General features: G+C 40.2%; 1 protein-coding gene across 2 annotated transcripts in view; it reads right to left on the reverse strand.

Annotated features, from left to right (window-relative positions):
- Positions 1-6,389: 6,389 nt before the first annotated feature.
- HERC2 (HECT and RLD domain containing E3 ubiquitin protein ligase 2) overlaps positions 6,390-12,470 on the reverse strand; it is a 110,733-nt gene continuing 104,652 nt past the window's right edge. For both annotated transcript variants that reach the window (XM_054058424.1, XM_054058415.1), the window contains exons 88-93: positions 11,943-12,137; positions 11,742-11,854; positions 10,680-10,870; positions 8,749-8,854; positions 8,000-8,212; positions 6,390-7,396 (exon numbers count right to left, since the gene is read on the reverse strand). In XM_054058424.1, the coding sequence (XP_053914399.1) occupies positions 7,124-7,396; positions 8,000-8,212; positions 8,749-8,854; positions 10,680-10,870; positions 11,742-11,854; positions 11,943-12,137 (1,091 nt within the window). In that variant the 3' untranslated portion in view covers positions 6,390-7,123. The remainder of the gene's footprint in view (positions 7,397-7,999; positions 8,213-8,748; positions 8,855-10,679; positions 10,871-11,741; positions 11,855-11,942; positions 12,138-12,470) is intronic.

Consider the following 12,470-nt stretch of genomic DNA (forward strand, 5'->3'; position numbering starts at 1 on the left):
ACTTAACACCACTGCAATCTGCCTGAGATCAAGCAATATTTTGAAAGGAAACATCAAAGTGGTATTGACATCCAGCAGCACACAGGAAGTGCTTTTTGTTGGACCAAGACTGACAGGCAAACCCAGGGACTGAAGCAAGAAATTATTTCACCTGGAGCCTGGATGTCACCTGGACTCGTACTTGCCTTTATAAACAATTTGATAGCAAACGTATTTCTTAGTCCCAAGGGCTTTCCTCCCTTGGCACATATAATGCCAAATATTTGTCTTCTGACAGTGCATAACAATGGTTAAACAGACTCCTGTTTCCAAAGTAGTTGCCATTTTCACAATAAACAATTTTGATATGTTCATAACAAACTAGACAGACAAATTACCTGGTCACAGGGTGGCATTTGCACCGAAGTAGCCAATGCCTACAACGTAAAATTTGGATCAGCTTCATACTGGTTGCAGGACAGATGATAACTAATGTTACCACTGAGCTTGATAACATCTACTTCACCCACCACCGTAATCATCTAAGTGAGTTTGAATTGGTAAAATAAGCCTAAACAACATTTAGTTATCCTTGCCATGAGGCTGTTGTGTTTTTGATCCAACACTAAAAGTCTTGAAACTTGACATCCAGCCCTGTAAGATGACAATGCCGGTTATTCCAACAAAGGAGCTGGCTAGGATGCAAACATTGAGTCTGCAAGTGGGACCAAGATGAAAGGTTTCCACAAGGCAGAAATACTAAAGAGGAAAAGGATCAGAAACAAAAGAACAAGGCATTTCCAAAATATTGGAGACACCTAGGCCCCGCTGTGTGGCAGGGATTCCTGCAGAACAGCACACTTTACCTGATGGACAAGGGGCATTCCTTATCCGTGGCCTCCCTGCCTCTCAGGGCATCACTGGAAGAATGTGGCAGCTGCAGATAACAGAGGCAGTCTTGCCTCCACACCCTTCCATGTATTCCCATCACTTCTCCCCTGCAAACCAGCCTTGGGCCTCGACACATCGTTCTCCAGTGGTCAAGATGGTGGCTGTCTTTGAGGCTGTGCTTTTTTGACAAGAAGCGTGCTCACAGCTCAGCAGGTCTTCCCTCCCTGCAACCATAAAAGAGGGAGCCGTGGCCAGCACACAGCCCTGCATCTGGGAGGGCAGTAGGCATTTTGGCAGGTATTTGCAGTCCTGGGGGACTGCTAAAGAGGAACAACAAGAAGGACTCAAGGGCAGGACTGGCTTAGCAGTGCTTCTCTCCCACGCCCATCTTACTGGGCCAGTGACCTTGGCTCTGAAGTCACCTAATAAACCAGAGAACGGAAACTTTCATTGAAAAACAGCCACCAGCAGCTTCTGTGCAGCGTGTGAGGTGGGAGTTGCATTTGGCCATAAACCAGAACCACCACTGAGCTAGGGTGCTGTGAGACCTAGGTTCACCCGGGGTGGAGGAGCCCATTCATCCCGAAAGGCTGTGTTCAGCCACAGCAGTGGCATTCCCTCCCAGGAGATGTGCAGCTCTGGATGGAGCCATAGGAAGGCACAAGAGGACTCTTGCAGCTCAGAATAGCATCATCCTAAATGATCAGCAAGCCTTGATAGGGTCAGCTGTACATGAAGAGAAGTCGCTATCTGTTTAAAGAAGCTTTTATTGAAAAACAAAGGATCTTGTTGAACCAATGCACGTCCACACTGGAAAAAACAGGCAGCTGAAAAGATTCAGCGTCTTCACTCTTAGTAATTGATAAAGACTTCAAGGGTCTTGTCCACACTGAGCTTGGATGTCTCAAGCCACCTTCATTAGAACTTGATGGACAGGGTGCCATTGCAGAGTCTGTTCTACTTACTAGAATCTCTTTTCAGAGAAGTTAATAATGAATAGAGCATTGCAGGAATAGCAAATAAGCTGAGAGGACTCAAGAAATCTGTTTGAGCAGCTGCAGGTAGCTGAAGTATTGCCAAGGTTGAAGTATTAACAAGGTTGTTAAAACTCTTGTTGCCTAGAGTTCACAATCTGCCTAGATGGGGCATTCTGGTGCTTAAATGTCTCTAAAGTTAGAAAGTATGAGGCAGGGGGGCGGGGGCGAGTGTCAAGTATCTCTGCTGTAAGGAAACTCTCCTCCATCTGCTTTGGATAACTGTGGACAACTGGTCATTTCTCTTTTTTACCCCAGTGTTTTGCATATTGAAAGATTTAGCATGGTGGTTTTATCCAGCTTTTCTGCATCAGACATTTCCACTCTTTCTGACCTCTCCTTCATGTCTGCTTTGTAACACTACCAGAGATGTAGTTCTCTTTGTACTTTCTCCAGGCAGGATGCTTGTGTCTTGGGGAATACCCAGAAGTACTCCAGTCTAGGCTTTATTCATTATCAGGTTAAAATGGCGTTTTTGCACTGAATGCCATTGAAACTGCCCCGCGAGGACAATTCTTCCTTTTGTAACTGCTCATTGTTGCTGAATTGTTTGGTCTGCAGTCCTTACACCCCCACTGTCCACTAGCATTGTCTCATCAATAAATTCTCACAGTGTTGTTTGGCCCTGACTGCAGATAAAGAATTACACTCACTCTCGATTTCTTCATGAAGCTGCAGGCTACGGCTTCATTTACATGCATCACGCACCTAGAAAAGCCAGGATCCAGCATCAGTGAGTAAATTGCCAGTATAGCCCTCTCCTGACACAGGGAATTTTATCCACTACACCTACAGGTGGAGAACTTTGGAAAAAGCTCAAAGTCTAATAGATCTCACACACATCTTGCCAGTATGGGCCTACCCTCAGATATGGTTGGAAGCCCTGTAGCCTGTCCTCCTAACTTTCACCTCTGCAGGAAAGAGCTTGGTCTTATTATACGGGAGACAACTCATTAGCCTCCAGGCCATACCCTCTCTAAATACACATTCAGTGTGCTCTATGCCTCTCTATGTATCCTTCAGCTGTCTACTTGGTCCTTGTCAGACACATACCAGCACTGTGAAAATGCTCTTGAAGAGAACATTTCACCCTGCTGGGTATAAATTTCGTTCTTTGCACGCTTGCCAACAATGCTGACATTTGGAAGTCCACTTCTCCATGCCTCTTTGATCATGTCCAGATAGGGCACCTTACAGCTAATTCCGCAGCTGCACAGCCAACTAATAAACCACGTCTGACCATACTTGTAAGGGTAAGAGAGCGTCTGTTCCTTTGACGGTATCTGGTCAAAGGAGCCATAAACACGAACAGAGAGAAACAAACCTGACCAAGACACGATGGGGGAGATCAGGATGAGAAAGAACCAGGTGAGTCACACTAATTAGCAAGGATGAGCGAAGCACGGGGATGCTTATTTTGTCAGCCAGGAGGATAATGAAAGGGAGGTAGATAAACACACAGAGCCCTGAAACCTAAACAATTAACCTTAACAAACACAATAACCAAAACCAGAGCTAGTCAGTCACAGTAACTTATGGGCTGGCAAGAACCTGCAGGCAAATTAGGACTTTGCAACTGACAGGGATGCAAACTTGAGGGTCTAGGATACTGGGAGGCCTCTGTGCCTGCTGATGAGAGATGTGCAGGGAAAAGGAGGCAGGGAGGGATGGAGGAGCAAACAGAAAAGGGCATACAAGAGGCTTGTTGCATGCAAAATGGGGCCAGTCAGTATGATGGTCTGGCTAAGCCCTGTCCCTAATCACCACCACCTGCCTTGTCTTCTTAATCAACCTTTCATTAACTATCCCTGCAGGATCACACTCTGTATCTCACGCATGCTGCAAGGACCGAGTGCTGGCTACTGGTGAGTGGGAGTGACTGAAAATGGGTGCCAGATACTGGCAGAAGCAGAGTTTCAGCATCAGCTACAAAAACAAGTGAGGGTCTTTAACCCATAGCTAGTGGGGTGTGACTGGCCACGTCAGTATCCTGTGTGTCTCTGGGATATACGCATCTCAGACTGAACCTGCAAAGGGCAAAGCAGCAGCCACATCACTCAGCCTAAACAGAGACCACAGGGTGGGCTCCAGGAGCTGAGCAATAGGGCCAGGAGACAGCCACACTCTTAACATACCTTAATCCTGTAATAGCTATAAAAAAATCCCACCAAATTCCTGTCATTCTGCCAAGGTCATATGCACCCAACGGGACCCACAAGCTCCCAGGCAGGTGGCTCCTAGACCATACCAACCATTGTACAGTGTTTTCTTCCTCTATTACTTGTAGCATGGTGCTATTAAGTCATTTGTGCTATTGAGTCATTTTATTGGAATGACAGAACGATTGTTCCCAGGGTACAACCAGGCAAAATCCCCAATCTCTTCTATCACTGTTGGTGACAACATTCACATTTGAGACAAAAATGCAAATCAGCAGAATCTTTTCCAAGTATTAGGAGCATTGATTCACAAAGCTTCTGTGTCACATTCACAGTTGGATTGCTTTGCTGCAGTTTCCACTTAAAGTAAGGACATGACTCCAAGACAGAATAACTCTTCTACCAGTCTCTCACCCTTGAGCCTCAATAGAGTAAAAGAGCCATGTTGGCATGTTTTAGTTAACACCATAATTTTAAATGTAAGATTCTTCAGGAGATTAACCTTGAAAGGCGACATCTACAGGAGACTACACCCCTGTACAATTTATTTAAGCTAAAAAAGTAAAAATATTTATCGACGAGATCTTTGGAAGCCACCGCTTCCCTTTGTTTCTACAAGAGTGCAACTGATTTAGTTTTGCACGTAGTCTGCTGATAAAGATGCTTGCAGGGGAGGCAAGTACCACAGTTTAGGAACAAATAGCACAATTCTAAATGAAACCTATTACATGGCCCCTAAACTCTCTGATGGGACTCGATGACCTCCATATTCACAGGTTGTTTAGCAGCCACTAGGTGGTTTTAGAGGTATTAGGAATTTACCCAGGCAACAAAGAGCAATTTTGAACATAGGACGGGATTTTTGCTCTCAGCCTTCTGCAATTTCATAATGATAAAGCTTTATAATAAATCAAACAATCATCTTCGGCTTTACAGGGAAATAACATATGAAGAAGGGAAAGAAGCACTAGCAATCCATTCTTCATTTGCCAGATTGAGTCCTCTTCCTTCTCAGATTAAGAATTTGCACCTAAAAGCCAAATAAGAGTAAATCCCATTTTCTGACCACTTGGAGCAATAGTTTTTCAAGAGCAAAACTGACTACTCAGAAATGCTGTCAGACCATAAGGGATATACACTTCATATTGTAAAAAGGCATCCAATATTCTGCTATGAAGGGAAAGCAAAGGAGAAGGTTTAAAAATCAGTTATGCGATTCACTCATTCACAAAGCAGACTGCTTGCTTAGAAGAAGAACGTTTCCTTTTTGCTTTTTTTGGAAGAAACACTCTGATATTCCTTTTTTCTTTCCCCTAAGCAAGTTATACAATTTTCCATAGTATAGTAATTCATAGCTTCCTCAAACAGGGTTTGAAATTCAGGAATGGCAATTGAACTCTGTCTCAGTCCTTGGGCTTGTGGTATTTGGGCATGACTCATCCATCACGTCTCCTGAAGAGCTAACTACAGAACCTCTTTGATCAAGCTGGATGCCTACAGGGTGCCGGTGTTACCATGGCAAAGGACAGCAGACAACCACATGAGCACCTCTCTACTAGATTCTCTACTCTCTACCTCAGGAGAAATTCAATTCAGCAGCAAAGATAAAAGAGGTTGCTTAAGGTTTTGGGGGTTTGCAGTTTTTAAGACTTAAAAAAATATTCAGCTTTTTTCATCAGCAGACAGAGCAAAGCTGGAGGACAGGGCACAGGCTTGACTTTTGGAATCTGCAGCAAGACAGGAGATTGAGAAAGGAGCATTTTATCACAAGAGATCTTCAGTGCATAACAGAGGCCCACAGATTTCAAACTCTAATGTATTAACAACACATAGATAGCAAAGTGTTAGTGCTTTGGCACATCTAAATCTTATTTTCCTACTTCAAAAAACTAGTGCACATGCTCTGTAGTAAACAGTAAATAATACCTGCCTGAACACCACTTGATTTCAAGGAGTTATTCAAATGAGCTACTCCATATGCACAATGTTTTGTGATCAAGCCCTGTAAAATGATCTAGTTTTCTCAGAGACAATATATGAGTGCCATATATATATATATACACTCTTCTACTCGCATTTAGGCACTTGACATCTGTCCCTCACACCTACTAAAAAGCAAACTTTTTCCCAGTTGTCCAAGAGTAAAATTAGCTTTGAGTAGACTTGCTCTGAGTTTATTATGACTTATGTTCTACCTATAGCAATGCACCTACTATTGGTGGAGCAGCACTAGCAGCGTTCAGTCAACAGTTGTGACACGCAGGAAACATTTCTTGGTAGAGCTGTTGCACACTTCATCCCATATCAGAAATGCACTACATTAAAAGCCATACACTCTTTTTGTCTGTGGCAGAACTTTTATTGGAGGGAAATTATAACTTTTGCATTTACATGGCACAAATTATATACAGTACACTTTCCATGATAAGAATTATGATGCTTTTCACAGAAAGGTATCAAATTTGAGATAAATAATGCATAAGCTAAAATATACAAACCAGGGGTGGAGGTGAAACTATTGGCCGTTTTTATTATCTATAGAAGAATTTCAAGGAATAATGTTAATTCAAAAATTTTTAACAAACTTCTAGTAAAGTTAATTGAAATATTTATAATACTATTCAGTTGTTGCACAGTATTTCCAATATACAATCAAGAAGATGCACAGAACACAACACTTAATATGAAAAAACCTATTGCACCCACACTTTAAAGGTTTCACTGCCTTTTGGATGCTGCACTACCATATTTATATAAACATTTACAACACTTCAGTAAACACAAAGGTTCTAAATGTAGTGCAGCATTACGGGGGACCACTTTCAGCTCTTAAAATACACGTTAAATGCCCATATACTGTGCCATTTAGTCTAAGCTGATGGTTTAAGATGTAACCCTTAATTCCTACTGTGAGTAGCAAACGCCTTCTCCATGTTCAGACAATTACCATCCCCTCTGACTACATAATCTATATTCCAAGCCCTAAACTGTCCTTGGCTTCACTGACATTTTGGCATTTTGCCTTAGTGCTTGTGACAACTATACCTTATATTATTTTTTTCAATGTCCTGTTAAGTAGTCCTGTGTAGAATCTGAAGCAAATGAATCTGCATCTTCGTTATCAGAATCATCACTACTGTCATCAGCTGCCGGCTCCCCTGTCAGTGCTATCCGAGCATAATCATCGGTGTCTATAGACTTGCAGAAGTGAATGGCATACTTCAGTTTTTCCTCTAGTACTTGCTTACAGGAATATCTGGGCAGCTTCAGGAGAAAGAAGCAAGTGTATGACTCGGGAAGGAAGTGGTCCGGAGGGTTGTATTTATCCAATACCTGTTGAAAGCAAAAAGCATAATATTTTGGATTCACTGCCCAAACCTCAAATAAATATCAAAATAATACTGGTGAATGTTTTTATCAGCCTATTAGACTTCTGATTCTGATGCTGAATTCTGTTAAAAGAACAATGAGAAGACCAAATCCATTTTCCCTACACTAAATAAATAAAACTAGACATATATGAGCGGCTGTGATTACGAGTATGTGCCTGCAAACAATCTAAAAAAGATTATGTTACTTCAGCAAATAACAAAACATGATTTGACAATAGTCATTTTTTAATTTGGCTGAAATGATTACTGAGCTGAATGAAATACTAAGTAAATGTGAGCAAAACAGTCAATGTGACTGACAGTGGAAAACTATCCAAATCCAGAGAAGCAAATGGCTGGGAAGTGAAACTAATATCCTGTTGCCTGAGTCCAGAGAGAAAAATATCTGTACACATTATAGGTCTCTGTTGCACTGTGAAATATACAATGCAATGTTGCATAAACAGCTTGATGAAATCAGCCTGTTCTCTCATTACCTCGTTCTACTACCTCTTCACTATCAGCCTTTTACAATAAAAACCCCACCCCATTCCATCCACCTTACCTGAATAACAAAGTCCCTCCCTCTAAAGTCTGCAATAGTCCTGGGAAGCCTTGTTCTGCCCCACACAAAACGCAGGAAGAGAGATCGCTCTGTATTGGAGAAGGACTCCATCACTTCCCAGAACCACTGTATCAAGGAAGCAGTTGGTTCAATGCCTTTATAAGTTGCTACAGATTTCAGAAGGTGAAGTGGAATATCTGGGCTGCCACAGACCTGAAAAACAAAATATAGTGATAGGCTACAAAGTCTGATCAAATCAATTACAGGCAATTCGTTCATCCCATTCCTTTGAAATATTTAAACAGCTTTTATACTGACAAAATGAAAATTCAAATATTCGAGGTGCTGTGCATAACCTCCCATTACAATAATGCTAAACTTACACCTTCCCATCAGGGGACATTAATGAACCTTTTTTTCATATTCCTGAATTACATAAAAAATTAAACATTTTACTTGGGATAAATATCTCAATTTGCCTCCTAGGTCCCTGTTTTGTGGTGTTTTTTCACTTTGTTGTTTGTTTCTTCCAGAAATAATTCAAAACATCACTGCTCAGCTATATCAAAAAAACCTTAACATGACTGAGAGGGCAATTAAACATCTTCTCATCATTCCTCGGACGAAACCTTTAAAGACCAAGTATTATAAATAGCATTTAATGTGGGTTTTTACTTAGTAAGAAATAAGTGAATAATCTCACTTCCAATTAGCTAGCCTGAGAGAAGTAACAAAACAGAAATTGATACCATAGTTTCCAGTTCATATCCTGTAAACAGCGAAAGTAGAGGAACTGGAACCACACGAGCCATCCCCTCACGAACCGCTGCAACTTGTTCGTCAAATTCATGGAGTCTGCAGAGACACATTTTCAGAGTTCCTATGAACATCATTTCCAGTAAATATTTCTAGCAATTACTGTAATATCAAGGAAGCTTTAACCACCCTTCTCACGCCTCCAGCTATGTGCCAAGGAACATTAATAAGCATTTATCACACAAGATATTTGATTTATACCAGTTTCTACAACAATTCATACTGCAAGCAAGCTCAGTATGGAGAGATGTTTAGGATATTTTATTTCCAGTATTATTCATGTGCTGCGCCTGGCAAGAACAAACCAATACCCCATTTGGAAACAATGCATTCTTCGGAAAAGAACAGTTGTTCTTTGAAACTCTGCCCTCCAACATTTCCAACACCAGGCAGACATTATGGTAAAAGTAAAACAGGTCTGAACTATACATGATATCCGAGGATAGGAGCTGCTGTGTTTCAAGACGGATGGATAAGTCTAACACACTGCTGCTTCTGCTGTCACCCGTGACTTGTGTTTTGCATTTTTTCATCCTGTCAGATAATTTCTGAGATGTTTTACAGAGCTCTCCAGAGCAGAGACTCGCATCACTGACAAATCCTGTCCTCAGGCTTGTCATCACCAAAATAAACAAAGATGTCAGCACAGACAGGGTTTATGCATCCACTTTTCCACATGGATTCTACTCAGGTGCTAGTTTCTCTAAAGGGCTTCATATAATAAAAAAAAAATAAATAAACATTTAAGTCTCTCCCAAAGGATTTTGAATTGTAAAATGCTTTAGAACTGCTCACGTCCTTTGAGGATAACCACCATAACTGCCAAAAGAACAAAATCTTTTATTCAAAGGAATGTAGCATTTTATAGAGAGATTACCATTTATGCATTCCAAATAAAATTCCCCTCTGCGGTCAAAAGAAAGTTTAAGTACTGGTTCATAACCATTGACAGAAAAGAAAAAAAAACAACACACAAATCCACAACAAAGGTTGTAATTCAATTATACTATAACTGCAGACACTATAACTGCAAACTATTAAGCAAGTATATAGTGATGTTACAGTCTCACTCAAGCACTCTCTAAAACAGTTAACTGTGGTAGAGAGAATAAAACGACTGTGAATCGGTTTCTTGTTCAACTTATCTATGCTTCCATAGTTCAACAGGCACCAGGCCCACTGCTTCACCTAACAAGATGTCAAGACAAGACTCTACAACTGCTTCTTAGGTGTCCTTGTCTAGGGCAGCTATCCAGGTATATAAGTAACCAAAGGCCTGTTTTCTCAAATACTGGACAATTATTTCCTACTTATTTCAGTGCAACGTTCAGCTTTTGATAACTGTGGCTGAGTTTACTTGTCCGCACATAGGTGCCAGACTTATTTAGGGTGTTCAGGGAATGAACATTTTGTTTTCTGTAGTCCAACTTAGGTAAGAATATAACAAGAATTCATCTGGGACTACTCTAGACCGCAGCTGATGATATGAAAAACTTCGGAGGCAGTAGTACTAAATCTAAGCTCTCTTCACAAAGAACTTGATGATCAAGTTATCGTACAGAAAGAACCAGATGGGTGGGGGCATTTCTCACCCATAAAACTGGCTGCCAAAACTGGTCTGTCAGGACAGCTATTAAAATCTAGAGCCATATCTGCTAGTTTATTTTGTTTCCTAAAAACTAAGTTTAAACTTTTGTCCTTGGAGAAATTAAAAGAAATCAGAAAATCAACACTATAATCCCATTAAAATATTAAAATACTTGTACATAAGAGATTAAAGTAGTATATTGCTTAAAGCTTTTACATATCTTTTAAAAGATAATGCTTGTTCACGTTAGTAAATTGAATAACTTATTCAACAAACCTGTAGTTTATTGCCAGCCTCACATATTCAGCTCTATTATCCAGTGTAATATGGGTGTACTTGGAACTCAACTGAATATCTTGACCACTTGCATTAGGCACAGTGAATGGGAGGCTCATAGCTTCAAACTCTTCTGAAGTAGCTTCGTTGTCTCGAATGTACATAAGCCCAGGAATAAAATCTTTATCAACCTTTTGAAAATAACAAGGCCAAGTTAAAGTCTGTTTACTACCACTATACAACAGTGTCTCTTGCATACCAAAAGCAGTGCATCATGTGCCATCTACCAAAAGCATTCTCAAATGCCTGACCACAACTCATCTAATGAATTTCAAAGCTAGAAAACACCTTATTATTTCGCACAAAATTTCATTATGCTGGGATGTGTGAGAGTGCATACATCCCAGATTTCAATCCTTCTCGGGAGCATTTGCCAAGAAACCACACTATATAAGAAAATGGATTTAAAGCTTAAAAACATAATCACGCCATTGCATTTTCATGCAAAAGGAATCCCCTTACCAAGAAGTGAATGACTCCATGGTTTTATAGTAAGTGCATTTTTACGTGACAGTATTTGAGAAGCAACTCTTTGTAACAAAGTCTCACTCCTCATTTACTAAGCTCAGTAAACAGAAACTGAAAGTTTGTGATGCTCAGTATGTGGGCACAAACTACTTTCAGTCATAGTTTGAAATAATTTTCTTTTACTTCAAAGTAGTGCAGGTGCGTACACCCAATGAGTTACTGCATTTTGGCACAACAGACAGCAACAGCTATGGAAAGCAGGAGTTCAACCACAAACACTTGTCTAGTTAACTCATGAAAAGATTTAAGAATGCTCTAGAATTCAAATAGCTTATTTAACTACTTTTGAACTACTGGTAAATTTACAGTTTTAACAGCAAGTACAAGCCATCCTTATGTACTGGCTCATAACATAAAAGGCTAGACAAAATACAAATATATAGAAACCAGGGAAGCCAATCGCTGGACAAAAATTCATGCTGGAGTACACTTGTCTTCTGTAAGTGACATTCTACTCAGAAACTTCATACTTACTTCACTGAGATCAGCAATTGTTAGGCTCATTCCCGCAAGCTGTTTCCACACTGGCTCAGCCAGGTTGAGGCTCAGAGGGCTGCCAGTCCGGATAGCAATGCCCAAAAGTACACCTATAAGTTTAAAGATAGGGGTTTTTAAATTTTTTTTGTTAGATTCACAATATGCAAGCAGAATGTCACAAAGTTGCTAAGAAATTACCAAGAAATCGAAACATGTTCATATGCAAGAGTGATTTGGCTGCAGGATTTAATAGGAAACAATCTCTGTTTGCACCAGATTCATCTCTTCCATTTGGTGTCACAATTAACAGAGGGGTCAGCCCGTTCTGAAGCTCCTCACACATTTCTGCTATTGATTCGCTGTAACCTCCACCGCAATCATCCACAGATTCACCTTGGAGAAGAAAAAAAGGTTCAAAATGAAATTTTATTTAAAAAAACAAACAAACAATGAAGTATTGAAATAAACCATATTTTCTTTCATGGAGATGACAGAGTAAGTAAAAGTTTACTAAAAGCTACATTGTCATATCTGTTCATATGAAATCCCTTTATATGTTTTGCTTTATAATTGGATATTTCCATTTCATTGTGAACTGTATTACATAGATTATACAACATATCACAGTGTCAAAAATACTATTTTGCTAAAGTGTAACCTTTTTTGTGTTATACACTAATCAAAATAAAATAGAAGTAGGAAAAGAAAGTCAAAGCAACACAATCC

This window comes from Cuculus canorus, chromosome 1 (assembly GCF_017976375.1).
Source record: "Cuculus canorus isolate bCucCan1 chromosome 1, bCucCan1.pri, whole genome shotgun sequence".
NCBI classification, from domain to species: domain Eukaryota; kingdom Metazoa; phylum Chordata; class Aves; order Cuculiformes; family Cuculidae; genus Cuculus; species Cuculus canorus.